The sequence below is a fragment of the Acomys minous genome, assembly GCF_964271855.1.
Source record: "Acomys minous genome assembly, chromosome: 17".
NCBI lineage: Eukaryota > Metazoa > Chordata > Mammalia > Rodentia > Muridae > Acomys > Acomys minous.
Window position 1 is genome coordinate 15,215,678 of NC_140500.1, and position 19,572 is coordinate 15,235,249.

The following is a 19,572-nucleotide window of genomic DNA, read 5'->3' on the forward strand; positions in this document are numbered from 1 at the left end:
TCATGTCACACTCTTGAGTGGCTAGGACTTCAGGCTTTATCTAGACTAAGATCTGTACTGACTGTGGAGTCGTGTGTGCTGGCGGAATCTGAGTTGGAAGAGAGTACTCAGCAAAACTCGTTAGGAACCAGGCAAAAATTTGGTTGTTTCCTGGACAGGAAAAATTGAGAACTACAATTCTGAGGTCTTTCTTTTAAGTCTCACTGAACCTTAATAAAATGGTGCTTAAGAAAGCAGTACTTAAAAAAAAAAAAAAAGAAAGAAAGAAAAGAAAAGAAAGTAGTACTGCCAAAAAGTAGTCCTTTTTGGGGAAACGACTTTGCAGCTACTGCATGTGCGGTGTGTTCTTAGAAGTCAACTCTACTAAAATTGCTCAAAGTTGTTAGGTCAGTGTGTGATGGAGACTTCTAGTAGACTATTTCCTGAAGCTGGGTGTGGATGTTTAGCTAGTGAAGACCTTAAACAGAAATGCAGTATTGTACGTGTAGGGCTTTTTGGTCAATGCCAGTGAGTTCCTTTGTGCAATTTTGAGTGTGAATGTGAAGTAGCCCCACTCCGCAAGTAAGAGCTGTGAAGATGAGGGGGTCAGACAAGGCGTCTGGTGGGGCCTTTTGTGCGTGCATCCTTGAGAAGGACATGTTTCTGCTGGGTTTAGATAGTGGCTAAGCACCAAGAAAAATAAAAGCGTCATTATCAAATTTATGTATATAAAGTATAGCAACCTCCCCCTGCCCTAATTTTCTGTGGTTTTGATTACCTGTAGTTAGCCTGCATCTGGAAATAATAGATGGAAAGCTCCAGAGATAATTTGTAAGTTTTAAATTGTATGTGGTCCTGAGTAGCACAGAACAACCTGTTTTAGTCCTACCCAGGATATGAACGGTTTGTTTGACCAGCACTATGACTCTCTGTATGTGCTTCCCTTCTGTTAGCCCCTTGGTAGTAGCCATCTCTATTATCCAGTCAGCTGTCATGGTTTCCTCGGTGCTTGTATTCAGGTGGTGTTGATTCTCCTTAGTAGTTTCCCCGCAGCATATAGTAGTGTTGGCAGCAGTTATATTTCAGTATATTATTATAGTTTTTTCTTATTGCTCTGTTTGCTTGCATGAAAGTATGTCCATCACAGTTGTGTCTGGTGCTCATGTAGGTCAGAAAGGGGCGTTGGATCCCCTGGAACTGGAGTTGTAGAGGGCTGCAAGTCATCACCATGTGGGTGCTGGCAATCAAACCTGGTACTGCAGCAAGAGCTCTTAGCCAGTGACCCGTCTCTCCCACTCCTTAAATTTTATGATAGATGTATATGTATAAGGGAAAATGCACCAAATAAAAGGTTTGGTTCTGAAAAACTATCAATGAGCAGGAACGGGGTGGGGGGGAGCTACATTTTAATTAGATTTTTAAAAATACTTTTATGTTTTTCCTGTTGTTGGTATTTTGTTCATTTGTTTGTTTTGAAGATAGATTTTCATCATATAACCCAGGTCAGACATAAAATCACTCTGTAGCCTCATGCCTCTACTTCTCAGATGTTTTCCTGAACTAAGGGTATCTACAGAATAATGAGGTGCCCATCCCTGGGATAGGGATCTGTTGTCTTGGATGCACTTCCTCATTTTATAAATTAGGGTATCATCTAACCATTTCAACAGAACATTTTTAGTGAAGATATAAATACTGTTTGTGAGGTTTTTTTAAAAAAAGTTTTCTTTATGTCTACGAATGTTTGCCTACATTTATGTATATGTGCCATGTATGTGCCTGTTGCCCATGGAGACTGTAAAATAATGTTAAGTCCCTTAGGATTGGGATTATAGATACTTGTGATCTGCCATGTGAATGCTGGGAATTGAACTTGTATTTTCTGCAAGAGCAGCAGGCACTCTTAACCACTAAGCCATTTTTTTCCAGCCCCTTGGTATTTAGACAGCCTCACATTTGCAGTGACTCTTCTGCCTTAGTTTCTAGAGTACTGGGATTAGAGGCATGAGCCACACGAGGCACCTGACCTTCATATTTGTTTCCAAGATTATAGATGATAAGTGTTGAAGGGTTTTGTGTTTTAACTGTATGCTGGGACTTGAACCCAGGGCCTTGTGCAAGCTAGGGAAGTCCTCTCTCACTGAGCTACATCCCAACTAAGCATCCATTGTTAGCTTTTTTGATCATCTTTATTTCCTCCCTCTCCCTGCAAAGCAAATGAAACCTATAATTTTTTATGACTTTATCAAACAATTCTTTAAAAATAAGACCTCCAGTATACAGGCTAGATGGTTAAAAATTAATAGCCAGAGAGATGTAGGTACAGAATTTTAAGTTATTTCTCTAATTAACCATTTTAATAGCTAAAAATGAGACATACAAATCATTTATAGGTTTCATCCTTTTCTATAACTCTAGAAGTAAGCCATTCCTGCTAATGTCCTCGTCATCTATGCAGATGCAATTGAACATTGAGTTTTTATCAAATACAAAGCTCAACTAAATGAAGAAGACGTATCAGTCATTTCCATGGAGCCGAGGGTCTAGCAGTAGCTACGTAACTGAAGGCAGTCAGGTAAAGGCACACTGGAAAGGAATAAGTATGACTAAAGAGACAGTGAGCACTGGGAACCCGGAAGTGGGGATCACATCCATCTGGGAGCAGAGGAATCAAGGAAAGCTACACAGGAGCTGTGGCAGTGAAGTGTGGTCCTGGAGGTGTGGGCGGGATTTAGAACTACACCAATGAGAGAACCCTGGGCAGTAAAATCAGAGAAGGCAGTAAGAAAATGCAGGCACAAGTGGATGGAAACACTTTACAACTGGCGTGATAACCAGAGTGCTGGTTATTCTCACTCTGATGGAAGTTTCTGGAGATGTGCTAACGGGTTCTCCTCACAGCCATAATGTGTCCTTCTCTTGGAGATATGTGTAGTGGCCTTACCAGACCTCAGGGTCATGTGGACCTGAGTCCCTCACTGTTTGAGATTTGCTCTTTTCTTTTTTAAGCTCCTACCACTTTCCTGCTCTTCAGTCAGAAGAGTGCCATCAACCGCATGGTGATTGATGAACAACAGAGTCCTGACATCATCCTTCCTATCCACAGCCTTCGGAACGTCCGCGCCATTGACTATGACCCTTTGGATAAGCAGCTCTACTGGATCGACTCTCGACAAAACATGATCCGAAAGGCTCAAGAAGATGGCGGCCAGGTGACTCAGACTTAATCCAGAGTCCATTGCTGACTAGAACCACCCACAGTGCCTCATCTTCCTACAGAAAACATGGAAATCTAGGGCTAGTACCTTTGTTGTTGCTGTTGTTGTTACTTCTCAAAGTAACTGTACTCTATATACATTATTATTTCATGATGGCATTGGGTTGGGAATTTCATCAGGGAAAAGAGGTCATTTCCACCACCGGTCATATCCGTTCATATCATCTTTTCATTATCCTGTTGTATGTAGTACTACAAGTTTTGAAATCAGATAGATTTTAGTTCTGATCCCAGCTCTGTCACTCACTAAGAATCTTAGGAACTTTTTTGGTTGAACAGTCTGCAAGGCATAAAGCTCCTATCTATTAAAGGTAGAGATTTTATAGGTAATAGTTATATTATTAATTACCTTTTATTTAAAAGACTCATTGAGGAAGAAACATAATAATCTTAGTAAAGTTAAAAATATCAACAGTGTGATTCAATAGTTTTTGGTAACTGTTTGGGGGCTGCAGGGTGAGAGTCAGGATATTAGCCTCACCTATGCCTGTGTACCAGTCGTGAATTTCAGTATTTTGATTACAATAGCTTAGGATTACAATAGCTATTGATTGTCTTCCTATGTCAAAGATGTTAAATTGTATCATTAAATGTGTTAAAATTTAGGGAAATTGGATTACTCAATTTTGCCTTGTCTTACCCTATAGTAAATAGCAAGGAAGGTGGCATATATAGGCATGTCAAGAGATCATTTAATAATGTGGCCATACTTTGTACTACATAGACCAGTACTAATGGTCAATAACTAAACTGGTAGGTAGAAATAATACAGCCAAAGATATGACAAATAAATAAGGTATAAAAGGTATGTTAACTCTGAATCCTAATAAATGAAATAAAATTTATTTGGTTGGCTTGGGAAGAAAAAATTATTACTATGTTAGTAAGTAAATTATTATTATTAATAATTTTGTAGTCAAGCATCTCGGTATAGGCCAGTAGTCCCAACATGCAGGAAGCTAAAAAGTGGACACTCACAAGCTATAGACCAGTGTGTGGGGGATTTCCAGGATGGAAGGATGTTTCACAGCATTTCTAGTCTTCACCCAGTAGTCACCAGCAATATTTCCACATCTTTATATCAAAATATTTGTGGACATTCGCAATGCCTGTGGTGCAGTATCACCCTCAGTTGAGAACCACTGATAGAGATGTATTTCCAGGTTGTGATTGGAGCCACAGTTGTTTATAGTTACGAGAGAAAGCTGTTATGTTGTCCAATCAAGGCATTATCAGATTCCTGGACTATCTGTGTTGCCCTCAGAACCCTCTTTTGCTCCAGGCTAAAGCCACCCTAGGGGATGTTTGAAATGCATGTTAACAAGCAAGTGCATCACTCATAAAAACCCTTTCTTTAAGAAATGTCCTTGAATACTGGGTACTTTTCTGAGGTGTGACCACACAAATTAAGAATTATAGTCATTGCCTTGTGGTTGTCTGGTGTGGAATCTAAATTGTGTGTCTTTTTCCTTTCTTTAGGGTTTTACCGTAGTTGTAAGCTCAGCTCCAAATCAGAACCTCGAAATACAGCCCTATGACCTCAGCATTGATATTTATAGCCGTTACATCTACTGGACCTGTGAAGCTACCAATGTCATTGATGTGACAAGATTAGATGGGCGATCAATTGGAGTAGTCCTAAAAGGCGAGCAAGACAGACCTCGAGCCATTGTGGTAAACCCCGAGAAAGGGTATGTTACAACAGACACAGTTAGAGACCTTTGCCTCTGATGGCCTCTTCACTCCTTTTACCTTTCAGTGTTCCTTACACCAGCAAACAAGTCCACTCAGTGTTTCCATCCACTTGTGCCTGCATTTTCTTACTGCCTTCTCTGATTTTACTGCCCAGGGTTCTCTCATTGGTGTAGTTCTAAATCCCGCCCACACCTCCAGGACCACACTTCACTGCCACAGCTCCTGTGTAGCTTTCCTTGATTCCTCTGCTCCCAGACGGATGTGATCCCCACTTCCGGGTTCCCAGTGCTCACTGTCTCTTTAGTCATACTTATTCCTTTCCAGTGTGCCTTTACCTGACTGCCTTCAGTTACGTAGCTACTGCTAGACCCTCGGCTCCATGGAAATGACTGATACGTCTTCTTCATTTAGTTGAGCTTTGTATTTGATAAAAACTCAATGTTCAATTGCATCTGCATAGATGATGAGGACATTAGCAGGAATGGCTTACTTCTAGAGTTATAGAAAAGGATGAAACCTATAAATGATTTGTATGTCTCATTTTTAGCTATTAAAATGGTTAATTAGAGAAATAACTTAAAAATTTGCCCCTATGTCTCTCTAGTCATTGAGTTTTAATCTATGAAATTTGACTTTCTGAAAACATCTTGGTACCCTTTTTACTATTATTAAAAGTAATATATTCCTTGACCTTTAAAAAAAAAAAAAAAAAAAAGAAAAGACTGGGTTGGGCAGGAGCCCTGGAGAAAGCTTAATCGATAGTGGTTATGAACACAACAGTAGGCTGCCTGCTGAGAGCAACTTCTACATAATGCACCTCCAGAAAGCTAGAGGAAAGAATGTGAGTGTGTTCAGTGTATTATGTACATCCTTGAGGAGATGTATATTTATGAGGTATATTTAACCTAACTGTGAAATACATATGTGCACTGAAATATCAGATTTTCTCCGTTATATACATAACTTTTGTTTGTTTGCATATAGCTGAAAACTTTTTAATAGACTTAAAAGTATTTTACCTCCATTTAACTTTTAACATTTATGTTTGTGTTTCTGGTGACCAAACCCAAGGCCTTGCACATGCTAGGCAAGTGTTCTCTCATTGGGCTGTATACTTCCTGCGTTTATCTCAAGAATATTCACAGTTTATCTGATTCTTCAGTAATTTTTTATTTTCCTCTGTTACCTTTAGGTATATGTATTTTACCAATCTTCAGGAAAGATCTCCTAAAATTGAGCGAGCTGCATTGGATGGAACAGAACGAGAGGTCCTCTTCTTCAGTGGCTTAAGTAAACCCATTGCTTTGGCTCTTGACAGCAAGCTGGGCAAGCTCTTCTGGGCTGACTCAGATCTCCGGCGAATTGAAAGCAGTGATCTCTCAGGTACCCAAACAGTCTCTGTGTTTTTATTTGAATTTTAAGATGATTTCACTACTGTGAATTTGTATTTTTCTTGTGTTATGTTTGTACATGATTATAATTTTACCATTAAATATACTATTCATCATTGTGTTGGGGAGATCTTGGATTATTCTCTTTGTTTCCTATTTACTCACTAGTTTTATTGATCTAAAAATATGTATGTCTTTTCCTATTTCTTCTACTCTACTTTGGCTTTCTTATCCCCTCTGAACTCTAGCCTATGATGGTCTCTCTGCTCATTTTTCTGTATGGAAGTTTGCATGTGCAACTCTTCACAAACACAACTGTACATATGCAGAAATTGTTCTGAAGTGTGGGTCCTCGTGTCTCTTGTTCAGTCTTCAGAGCAGTCTCAGTCAAGGGAGAGAGCCTGGCTGTGCTCCTAACATTTCACTGTGGCCCCCTGTTCATAATCATATTACCTCTTCTATCGTAACTCTTGATAACCAGTTTCTGTGTGGCCTCAGTAGTGAGCAGACAATTAAAACTGAACTATGCTGTTTATTTTTGTCAAAGTGGCAAAGGTATGTTAAGGTTTATGGTATCAGTACTTGCCAAGATGGAAGAAGCAGTGCACTTTACTAAGGGTGGAGATGGAGCTCAGTGGTACAGCACTTACCAACATGTGCTATGCTGAGTCCCATCCCCAGCACAACAAATCCAGAACAGTCTCGTGCCTTTGAGGTAAATAGAAACAGTAGAACCTTTAAGAGGACACTCTGCCAATAATTATCAGAATTTAAAATGGACACACAACACACACACACACATACACACACCAAGTGTTCATATTAGTCTACAGACTCTGTCAACAGTATATAAAGGCTGTCTCTCCAGTACCTGGCAATGTTGAAGGTTTTAGCCAGTCCAGGAGTTAAAAATGTATAGCACATTAGCAATTTTTTTAACCTTATTTACTGAAAATGAACAAAATTTCTTACATATTGTTTGATAGCTTGTATTTGCCTGTTTCTTGCTATTCTTGGTACCTCCCACCCTGAACGTCCTGCTGAATTGCCCACACTGGCTGCAAACTTGAGGTGTCCCTGCCTACCTCTACCCATCTGCTATTTCTACAATTTTTTTTTTTTTGTGGATTCGGAATGTGAATTAACCGTTAAGCTACATTTACAGTAAAGGAGAATTTGCCTGTTTAGGATCAGTCTTGACTGTGTTTAGGGGAGTTTTTGTTTTGTAGTCATCTTGTGCTTTGTTTGCACATTCATAGGAGCCTCCTTATGCTGATAAGACAAGAAACCTACTTAGTCAGCACCACTGACTAGGCAACTTGTCTTTTCCACTGTTTTGAGATATAAGTTGAAAAAAAAAAAACTGTTTTGCCTGAATGCGTGTTTGTGGACCACATATATACCTGGTACCTGTGGAGGCCAAATGGGGCATGCGATCCCTTGGGCTGGCGTTACAGATGGATGTGCTGAAATGTGGGTGCTGGGAATCATATCTCCGCCCTCTGGAAAAGCAGCCAGTGCTCTTAACCACTGAGCCATCTCTCTAGCCTATGAGATCAAACTTTTATCATACGTGTGATTCTTGGCTGGGGATATACCTCCGTGCTGGGGCAGTTGCCTAGCACCAGCATGGCCTTGGCTTCAGTCCTTCATACCACACAGATGTGCCCCTGTTCACACTGTAAGAAATTCCTACACACATGGGTCCGAGTTACTACTTTTGATGTTGCTTACTTGTATGTGGTCCTCCCTTTTCCTCAGACGATATGTTCTCACTCAGATCCCTGAGAGCATGGATGGCACCAAATTCTAGAGGTGGCACAAATTGCTTATATGTGCTGCAGCATTACTATACCATCCAGAAGTTAGTTTGCCCTCATCTGTATCCCTCTTCTTAATGTTGGGCTCAGGATAGTACAGCGTTAATCCATGACTGGCTGTATGTGTTCTGAGAGGCCAGAGTGAGGGTGGAGTTGTTTTTGATAGATGTCTCAGGTGTTTTAAGCAAGGGGGTGAGGGAGGGCTAAGGTAAGCGTGGGACTCTGGGTTTACCATCACCGCTTCTTCTAGACAAGCATTGTTTTGATTTGTTTATTGTGCCAGTTTTTTCATAAAATTTATTTACTTTTACTTTTTTTTGTTTTTGTTTTTGTTTTTGTTTTTTGAGACAGGGTTTCTATATGTAGCCTTGTCTGTCCTGGACTCGCTTTGTAGACCAGGCTGGCCTTGAACTCAAATCTATCCCCCTGCCTCTGCCTCCCAAGTGCTGGGATTACAGGTGTGTGCCGCCACCACCTGGCTTTTTTTTTCATAAATTTTAATTCAGAAATGGATTATGCTAAGACCAACTTGAAACCTGCTGCCTCAGGTTTTTTGCTACATTTCATAACTAGAAAACTCCTCATATATTGGGAATTAACTCTGAGTTGCGCGTCTGGTTTGGTACCATTTTCTGGTACATTGAAGTCTTGTGGTGAAAGAGCTTGTGCTTCCCTTACTTTTAGAATCTACCTGGTATTCATGGAATGACTGTCAAAAGTAGGATTTGGCCACACAAATCATTGCTGTTGACTGTTTTCCTTTTCCAAGGTGCCAACAGGATAGTGCTCGAGGACTCTAATATCTTGCAGCCTGTGGGTCTGACCGTGTTTGAAAACTGGCTCTACTGGATTGATAAGCAGCAGCAAATGATTGAAAAAATTGACATGACTGGTCGAGAAGGAAGAACCAAGGTCCAGGCTCGAATTGCTCAGCTGAGTGACATTCACGCAGTAAAGGAGCTGAACCTTCAGGAATATAGTAAGTAAGGTGGACAGTGTCATGGAGCACTGTGTGCTGGAAGAAACAGGACACTTTTTTGTGGCCCTTTGACAACATTTTTCTTCTTTATTATGTTTTTATATTTAGAAAACACTTTGTTGAAGTTTCTACTAACTTAAAACAGTGTGATGTTATAAGGTGAAGTAGTACACTCCTGTAATCTTAGTCCCTGGGGGTGGAGGCAGGATGATTGTGAGTTTTGAAACCAGCTTGGACTATGAAGCTGAGTGGTAAAGTACGTGCTTAGCATCCAAAGACCATGGTCTTCAGACTCAGTTGATAAAGGAATAGTATTGTAACTGGAAAGACTAAGGACCACCTCTGTTGATATATTCAAATGTTATAAGTAATGCCTATTTGGGACATCTACTCCTGTGTAGATAGCTGACAATCTCATTATCAACACGGATTGATGTAGCACCTATATTATAATTGATGGCTACATTGTATAATGATATTGATACTGTAATAGTAAAAGTCAAATTGTAATACAAGTCAAATAGAAAATTCAGAGCAGTGATTTCATAAGTACAAGTTGTGAAATAGACACTGAACAGCTACCTAGTGGCGTGCCTTTCCAGCCTCACCCAGATAAGAGAAAATCAGATCTTTGCAAGTCTTCATGTTACCTTTGCAATTGAACAAGCAAGTAATTTTGTCAGTCTCAGTTCCGTGTGACCATAGTTTTCTCTTCTGCTAATTTTAATCTACAAATTCTTTATTAGAATATACTTTTTAAAAGTAAAATAATTTTATCTTTTAGGAAAGTAGAATTTCTGAGTAAAAATCTTTAGAAGAGAATTCTTATTTCAAAAGTAAAACTACACAAGTACCAGTAATCTCCCTAGCAATTTCTCTAATTCTATAAATCATTTATTTATTTGGTTTTTTGAAACCATGTTCTATTGTGTGGTCCTAGCTAGCCTGGAACTTGCTGTGCAACCAGTTCTGGCCTTAAGTTATGGTGAGCCTTTTTGCCTCTGCCTCCTACACACTGCAATACAGGTGTGCCCCATCACGCCCAGTTAAATATTTTATCCATTATCTTGTTTCGGTTTGTTGTTTGTGTGGTGCTGGGGATTGAAGTCATGGCAAGCAGGCTCATGCAGAGCAGTTTTTCCCAGCCCTTGTTTGCTTACAGTAATTTAAAAATGTTACATGCACACGGATATAACATGCTAGATGCTGTACATACCTGTCATCGCAGTAGTTTTGTAGGCTGAGACAGGAAGATCACTTGAACTTAAGAGTTTAAGACTAGCGTGAACAAAAAAGACTCATCACCCTTCCTCCTTGCAGTGCTCATATATAGGTAGTTTGTTATAGGTTATATAGGGATAGAGTCCGAAATTATATACTATATAGAAATAAAATCAGAACTTACTTTACATTTGATATTGTTTGTGGTTCATGAATCATTGAATTTTTGGAGGGGGGTGGTTCAAGACAGTTTTCCTGTGTAGCCCTGGATGTCCTGGCCTTACTCTGTTGACTGGGCTGGCCTCAAATATCAGCCTGCTTCTGCCTCCCAAGTGCTAGGCTTAAAGGCATGTGCCACCACTGCCTAGCAAATCATTGACTTTGATAATTACACTCTTTTCCAGGACAGCACCCTTGTGCCCAGGATAATGGTGGCTGTTCACATATTTGCCTTGTAAAAGGAGATGGTACTACAAGATGCTCTTGCCCCATGCACTTGGTTCTGCTTCAGGATGAGCTGTCCTGTGGAGGTAAGGGCGTTAAAATCTTTCTTGTACAAACCAGAAATCCACATCTTCATCTAGCCATCTATCTATTGCTAGTCAGTGAAGTTGCTATTTCTTCTGGTTTAATTGGTCATTTATGTTCTATTTATTTGTATATCTACCAGGCTTACCTTCTCTCCCTCTATCCCCAGACCTATTCCTACTACTACAGCCTCCAGTGACCACCATTTTAACAAATCTGTGTCTGTGTGTTTGGGTTTTATACATTCCACATACATGTGTGATTATGTGATGTTTACCATTTTGTGCCTTCCTATTTCATTTAACACACATTCCTTAGGCTCACTTCTTTGTAGCAGATGATAGTAGTTCCCTTTTTAAAAGTCAAATAGGCTGGACAGTGGTGGTGCACACCTTTAATCCCAGCACTTGGGAGGCAGAGGCAGGCAGATCTCTGTGAGTTCAAGGCCAGCCTGGTCTACAGAGTGAGCTCCAGGACAGCTAGAGCTGTTACACAGAAATTCTGTCTTGAAAAAAAAAAAAAAAAAGAAAAGAAAGAGACAAAACAAAACCACCACCAACAAAGTCAAATAGTATTTCATTACATATATATTACGAGTCATATTTTCTAATAATACAGTAACATTCCCTTCTCTGAGGGAACACTAAGGTAAATTCACTCTGGTCTTCCCCCACTCAATTCTGGATTCTGCTACTGTGTCATTGTGTGCAGTATATCCAGTGAAAAGAATATTCTTTTCCTCAAATCCATTAGGATTCTCCTGTTCTTTTAAAAAAGAGAAAAAATAAAACCCAACAATGAAAGAAAGAAAGAAAAAAACAAAACCCCATGGTTGTAGGTCTGCATGGGTCTAGGGTGCACACTCACGTGGAGGTTCCCATGCATAAGTGCAGGTGCGTGTGGGGAGTCAGAAGACAACGTCAGGTGTTTGTTCTAATCTTCCACCTTGCGACAGTGTGTTCATCATGGCATTCCAGGCTGGCGGGCTGGTCCTTCTGGGGATTCTCAGCTTCCTGTTTTGCCACAAGAGGACTAGGATTACAGGTGCACATTACCATGCCCAGCCTGTGTGTGTCCTCACACTTGCACCTACTGTGTCATCTCCCCAGTGTATAGTAATGTAGTGCGAACTTTGTTATCACTGGTGAGGCATAACAGATTGGATTATTCTTTTGTTAAATAATAGTGTGGCAATAGTAAACACCGTAATATTGTTTATACTCTTAATTAAGAAGTCCTTTTCATGGAGATAATTCAGCTAATTTTAATTGAAGGAGAACAATGTGGCCATGCTGTTAACTATAAAGATAGCCATTTGTTTATTTATTATTTGAAAATTTGTTAAATATAGCAACTGACTTTAAATAGTTAATTTATATTTTAGTACCAGCACCAGAGATAGAACCTATTAATGTTGTGGATATTAGTAATGTGTACCACCAATAGCTTTATCTCCAGTCCAAGTTATATACTTAATAAATAATATGATTATCAAGCTGACATAAAATGTATTTGGCTTAAGCAGAAAAAGGTGCTAGTTTTTATTTATTTGTTTTTATGTTTCTTTGTAGTAAAGACTCACCACAGGCTCTTCATTTGGATCTTACATGCTAAGCGTGTTAAGGCCTCGTGTCACCAGATTGTGGGACTGTTAGGTGTTAAAATCCTTCGGGGTTTGGGGACCTCACTACGTTGTCCAGGCTAGTCTCCTGTGGAACTCAAGTAATTCTCCTGGCTCTCCTCTTGCAGCCCCCTTAGTGGGCATGACAATGCAGTGTCTGCCTCTATACTTCGCAAAAAAAAAAAAAAATCTTAATACAGTGATGTTTTCTTGCCAGGAGAATAGCTGAGCAGTACATCACTTGCCAGCATGTGAGTGAGGCCTTGGGTTCCATTCTGAGCATTGCAATTTAATACTGGAAAGTGTTTTCTTCTGTGATGACAGCTATGTAAAGACACATATTTCTATAAATCGAGATTTAAAGAAAATGCATATTCAGAATATAAAAAGTAGTAATAAAATGGTATTGCAAGTAAATTTTCTCTTTCTGACTTTTTAAAAATACAATACATGTGGCAACATATTCTGCTTAGATTACAGGATCTTGAAATTCAAGGTAGTGCAAACAATTTAAGAATATGGAAGCACTTCAGGTGTACACTTGCCTGTAGTACTAAATCTCAGAAGTTTGTTTCTCCAGATGATCTAGACATACACACACAAAAATAACATGACATGATTCAGGATGTTACTTCAAGAGAAGGCAGAGCTACTCCATGTGGCTGGAAAACCAGAATGTGTTCTTGTGGGAGAGGATGGCTGTTGTTGGGTACTAGAGTGCTCCTTTTCAAAGACACAAAGTGCACAGAAAACTTAAGCCCTAGAACTTGAAATAAAGGGAAAGGATTGGGGGTGGAGGGGCGAGCATTGCTACAATTGGAGGTATATGCTTGTAATCCCTACAGAGAAGCTTGCGCTGGCAGATTTGCAAGTCTGAGACCAGCTTGGACATGTTAGGGTGACTTTATCTAAAAAGAGAAAAATGATTATAAGTACAACAAAATCAAGCCTTGTACCATAATGTAAACATATTTAATGCTGTTGAACTACATAACCTTAAATGGTTAAATTGGTTAAAAAAAGCATTTTTTTTACATATATTTTATCACAATTAAAAGAAATTGTGTTTCTGTATAGAACACTACACCTGCTTTAAAAAAGCAAGTCCTGAAGAAGTTTCTCACTTTGTTAATAACAGATAAAACTGAGCCAGCATCCCATTTTTCAGTTAGAAGATATCTTTTTAAAGGAGATAGCTTTTTTGTTTATAAAGTGAATTTTAAAAATTTGTATATAAAATAAATAGCAAGTTTTAGAAAATAGATACAACTGTGTCAACGGTCACCCAATTTAAGATGTAGAATGTTACTCTTAAGAAAATACTCTTAAAGGTGGTGTGCTTGGGAGATGAAGACAGTTCAAGGTCAGCCTGGGCAACGAGACCCTTTCTCAAAACAACAACAACAACAACAACAACAACAGCAAACCACCAGGAAGCTGGTAAAGAAAAGCCAGAGCAGTCACAAAAACAGATGTTGCGCTGTACAGTGGTGCGTGCCGTGCTCCCAGCACTGGGCCACAGAGTGAATTAGAATCTGGCTGGGGCTACCTAGTGGGACTTGTCTGAGTCTTCCACTGCAAGAGAGAGAAGGAAAAGGAAAGGGGAAGAAAATGGGGAAAGAGAAGTCCTTGTGTTCTCACCAGCTGGTTCTCTGGCAGAAGCGCCTACTGGTCACACTCCCCACACAGTTAGTTTCCTGCACATTATCAGTGGGGATCATGACACGCAATCTTTTGGTGTTTGGATTCTCTTATATAATTCTCTTCTGTAATGTAGTTTTGAGACCCAGTAGTATATCAAAGGTATCAGCACATTTTTATTACTGAGTCATAGTTAATTATGTAACACTACGGTTATTGTGCTGCAAGGAACTGTTGGTTTTTAATTTTTAATGAAACCTCTGTGCATGTTATATACAGTGTTTGTAACTTACATTGATTCCACAATATAAATAAGTGTAGAATATAAACTTGTCTGCCCAGCGTTAGAAACATGATTGCATTTGAGCTCTCGTTACCTATCATCTTGTGTTGTCTGTCTTCCCAATTTGCTCTCTAGTTTTATCTGACTTGCAAGAGTTTGGTTGATGCCCACTCTAGCGAGTTCTTTTTCGTTCTGCTTCTGTGTGCTTATGCCATTACAAAATGTGTTTCTCTGCTTGTGCGGTGTCTTCTTACTTATTTGTAAGTGCACTTGGGGTCCCTGTGCCCCGAGAGACTCTTAACGGCTGCTTTGGAAGCCTTTCTTGAGATTGCAGTCCTTGTTGCCAGTTGCACATTGCACTGTGGACTGTGCTCTCAGTTATTTTATTCTTAACCACCTATGCCTATGTTAACCAAATTCATTTTTTAAAAGAACATAGGTCATGTTTCATGCTTTTAAATTCTCCACATAACCTAGTATAATTTTTGAAAATATAATAAACTCTAAGAAAACAATCCTTCAGATTTACCATATAAATTGCTCAGTTATAATTTGCACTAGTCTATTTTAAAGATAGAGCATTTCTGATCAGCATATGATAAACTCATGTGTTCCTTAGAGAATTTACTAGCACGTGTTTTAATTAAAGTATGATCTATTAAGTATAGTGTGATACACATATTAAATAATAATGTATTACAAGATTACAAACCTGCCATCCCAGCATTCCGAGGCAGGAAGAGGCAGGCTTTTTCTCTAACTCAGAACCAGCCTGGTCTGTTTGACAAGACTTCGCTCATACAACAAACACAGAGTGATAACAGTAATGGAGGCTTTGAGGAGGTCTCTAGTTCTTCTCTCTTGTCCTCTGGAGGATCACCATCCCTCGTGGGTCTGAGCATCACTTAGCCTCTCTGACTCATGTTTGTCATCTGTGAAGCAAGGAAACCATGATAACAGTAACAGCCCTAAACACTGACCACGTTCAGAAATGAGTTATGTCAAGAAAAACTTCACTGTGAAGAGTTTTTATATTTTTACATCTTTGCAAATTTGTGTGTTTTTGTAAATTCTTTTAATGTTCTGCTGGATTTTCATGATTTCTGCATTGTTTTTCTATAATTCATAGTTTTGGTTAGAGCGTATGAAGACAACTTGGCCTCACACAGATGTGTAGTTAGAAAATGGGCTGTAACGGTAGCTTTCCCAGGAGTTCCGTCCCCACAGTGGATGTGCACTTTTGTAACCCTACGAGTAAGAAGAAGCGTGCCCTGCCGCTGATTGGCGGTCTGGCTGGCTGAAGCGATGGGCTCTGGCTTCTGTAATAAGTGCTGTCTCAGAGAGCAGAGTGAAATGACCATTGATCTGCCTATACAGATGTGTACATGAGCAGGCACCAATAATAATGATAGCCTTTCCAAATAATACGGTTGTTCATCTTGGATCATACACTAAACCTTTAGAAGCAATAGTTAATTTTTAAAAATGTTTTTCCCATTAATTAATTTACTTACTTTACAAGTAGTAGTCTCTTATAGGTTTGGTTGTAACATTAACTTACCTTACTTTATTATATTAAAATATTTGTGTTGTGCTAGAGATACAGCTCAGTGATAGATGCTCACCTGGTATATGCAAAATCCTTGTGTTCTATTCCTAGTACTACCAAAGACATGTGCACACACTTGTCACTAATGTTGCTGTATGTGATGGCGGGCACCTGTAGTACCAGATTAAGTTACGTGGATGGTTGTGAATTTGAGCCTAGGAGTTCAGCAGGAATACATGATGAGACCTTGACTCTTGAAGGAAGGAAGGAAGGCATGGGGTTTCGATGCACACATGAGGGCCGGGCGCTCTGTGATGGCTCAGTAGGGAAGAACACTTGCTGCACAAGCGTGAGGATTCTAGTCACAGGGCCAAGCACCCACCTAAGGATTAATAGAAGTCTCGCATGGCTGTGTGTACTTGTGACCCTAGGGCTGGGACGAGTTAGGAGCAGCACTGGGGCTTGCTGGCCACCAGTGTAGCTCCCAGTTTAGTGTCTTAAGTGGAGAGCAGTAGAGCAGGACAGCCATCAACCTCCTGTGCCCGTACACACACGTGTACATATGCCACACACAAGAAGGAGGGGGAAGGAAGGTAAAGGAAGGAATGAGAGAAAAGAAAAGAATTACTGTGAGTTTGAGGCTGGGGCTACAGAATGAGATCTTGCCCCAGCCCCTACCCTACCCCTTCTCCTGATGTTGATTTTTGTTGTTTGTATTGTTTGAGACACCGTCTCTCATTTACCCCATCTGACTCTCGAACTTGAGATCTTCAGTCTCCCAGTTGCTAGAAACGTTCGTGGCCAGCACCACGCCCAGCGGTACCCATTGTTTGTTTTCTGTAGATTGTATACGGCATATAGTTTCAGAACGTAGTCTTCTGGAAGTATTAGAATTTCATTCAGAAGTCTAGAGAGAGATGGTTCCGGGTACTTGCTGCTCCTGCAGAGAAGCCAGGTTTGGTTTCTAGCACCCACATGGCAGCCCACAACCATCTGTAACTTCAGTTCCTGGGATGCTAATGCTTTCTTGGGCACCAGGCATGTATATTGTATACATACATGCATACAAGTACCCACTCATATGTAGGAAGAAAAAGTATATATTAAAAAAGGAATCTTTAGATCTTCGGATTGTGACTGGTTTCAGTGTGCAATGTCAAAAGTTCACATCTAGTAATGTTGACAGTGTCTTGTGGGAAGAATGTGGGTGATGCTCATCTGTCAGATTTGCAGAATTGAGCAGATTCATTTTCTAGAATTTGAATTTCTGAGCCCAAGTTCCAGTTTTATAATTAGCTATCAAATCAGCCTTTTATTTATTTATTTATTTTTGTTAAGTAATAGGCTTATTCGGGTTTTTGTTTGTTTGGTTTAATTCCTGAATACCTGAGTATAAGTAACTATAATTTGCCTGTAGGTCATTTTTTTATATTAAAATAATACTCCATTTTTATTTAGTTTGCAATGTAAATAGGTGCTTGCCTATTTAGATGTGCCTTGTAAGCATAATGTATACCTCATCATCATCAAACAATATGAAGAGCTCAAGACTTGATTTTTTTTTTTTTAACAATTAACATTTTTCTTACTGATTTAATCATGATTTTTTTTTCTTTAAAGACAGGATCTCATGTAGCCCAGGCTGTTCTCAAACCTGATATGTGGCCAAGGGTGATTTTTAACTCCTAATTCCTTCCCTGAGATTACAGGGATATGCTATTGACCAGTTTCCACCATAAGCATTTCTAGGTGAACCTGGCCTGTTGTGTTCTTTAAAGCTGTGAGTGAGTCATGGTTGTGTGGCACACAGGGACTCTGACTACTGTCCTCAACTACATTGAGTCTACTAAGGTGCCTGTGGCTTTACCTATGAGTCGTTCTTCTGTGGGATCTATGCAGACGTGAAAATGCAAATGCCGCTTTAGAATTATTGTAAAAAACACTTCTCACCTCTTTACTGCTCTAACTAGTGGTAGGACCTGAGAGGATAAAGGATAAGGGAGGCTGACTAATGTCTCATGCAGTAGCCAACTTTATTGAGAGCATCAGACAGTTTATACTCTGCCAGTTAAGAGGAGTCACATGGATAAAGTGTACAGGCACACGGACCAGGCCGTGCGAGGTGAGCAAGCTGCACATGGCCGAAACATGCTTTCCCATAGAGGCATGCAAACAAATAACAACAGCTGATTGTAGTGAATAAAGTATACTCACTTTTATTCACCATACCTGGAAGGGGCACGAAAACACATTTCAAGAACTATTGTGTGATTTTGAAGAAACTGAGGTCACAAGATTCTTGTGTTACTTTCTTGGAGTTTTCTCAGAAGCACTCAGTTCCCCTCCCAGGACTCCATTTTGGGCTATGTTCTGACACTCACATAGTGGACCCAGTGAGAAGAAGTAGGGATCCTGAGGGGCTTGTAAGCAGTGTTTTAGGAACCTCGGGGCTAGGAAAAATGTTCACTCTAAGGTAGCTCTAAAATACTTGGAAGTTGGCAGTCATGGTGATTGTTCCTGGGTGGCGTGTGAGATTGGAGTGGGTTGCGAAAATTTAAGTTCTTTTCGAACTGTAATTATAAGACAGTATTTGTCAGTGTTTTATTGGTTACTATATCTGGATGCCTGCGACTAGATGAAGTAGATTACAAATCCTTTTACTGTGAAATGTTTATTTTTAATGTGCTTACTTGACTTTAATTGTTCTTATCTCTGTGTGACCGCTGTTATTTTTGTCACTTTCTCCCCTTGATCATGTGAAGAACCTCCAACATGTTCTCCTCAGCAGTTCACTTGTTTCACCGGGGACATTGACTGTATCCCTGTGGCCTGGCGGTGTGATGGGTTTACTGAATGTGAAGACCACAGTGATGAGCTCAATTGTCCTGTATGCTCAGAGTCTCAGTTCCAGTGTGCCAGTGGGCAGTGCATTGATGGTGCCCTTCGATGCAATGGTGATGCGAACTGTCAGGATAAATCAGACGAGAAAAACTGTGAAGGTATCAAAAGTTCTTCATTGCATCACATTATTTAATTCAGTGGGTTTGTTTTGTTTCTTATTTGGGGAAAAGGCTCCATAGATTTGGGTTTTATATTTGACTATGTCGTGAACATATGCATGTTGCTAATTACTTGAACCATTTTATATGTGTACGGTCTCTGCAAATTAGTATGTTCCTTTTGCTACTTTATTGAAACGCCCTGGTGGCATTTCAGCTTTTGTGGCTGTTATGAAACACCCTGACCAAGGCAACTTGGTGAAGAAAGAGTGTAAGGTTAAGGTTCCAGAGGGAGAGTCTGGAAAGGCAGGGAGGGAATCCGAGAGCTCACATCTACCTCAGGATACTAAGCAGAGGGAGTGAACTGCAAGTGGGGTGAGACTGCAAACCCTGAAAGTCCTTCCTTAGTAACTGCAACTCTCCATAATCTCCCAAAACAGCTCTACCAAATGGGGCCCGAGTGTTTAAATGTGTGAGTTGTAGTGAAACATTGCTCATTCAAACCAGCACAGCGGGCAGGTTATTTAGCTCACAGTTCTGAAGTGTCAGGGGGCATGGTCTGCCTGTAGTTAGGCTCCGGTGAAGGAAA

The 19,572-nt window shown here is 40.0% G+C and overlaps 1 protein-coding gene across 1 annotated transcript in view; it reads left to right on the plus strand.

Annotated features, from left to right (window-relative positions):
- Positions 1–19,572, plus strand: part of LRP6 (LDL receptor related protein 6) — a 117,246-nt gene that overhangs the window by 83,734 nt on the left and 13,940 nt on the right. Inside the window, exons 13-18 of the mRNA XM_084765013.1 lie at positions 2,989–3,191; positions 4,736–4,947; positions 6,144–6,334; positions 8,932–9,141; positions 10,767–10,892; positions 18,747–18,983. Coding sequence (XP_084621139.1) covers positions 2,989–3,191; positions 4,736–4,947; positions 6,144–6,334; positions 8,932–9,141; positions 10,767–10,892; positions 18,747–18,983 — 1,179 coding nt within the window. The remainder of the gene's footprint in view (positions 1–2,988; positions 3,192–4,735; positions 4,948–6,143; positions 6,335–8,931; positions 9,142–10,766; positions 10,893–18,746; positions 18,984–19,572) is intronic.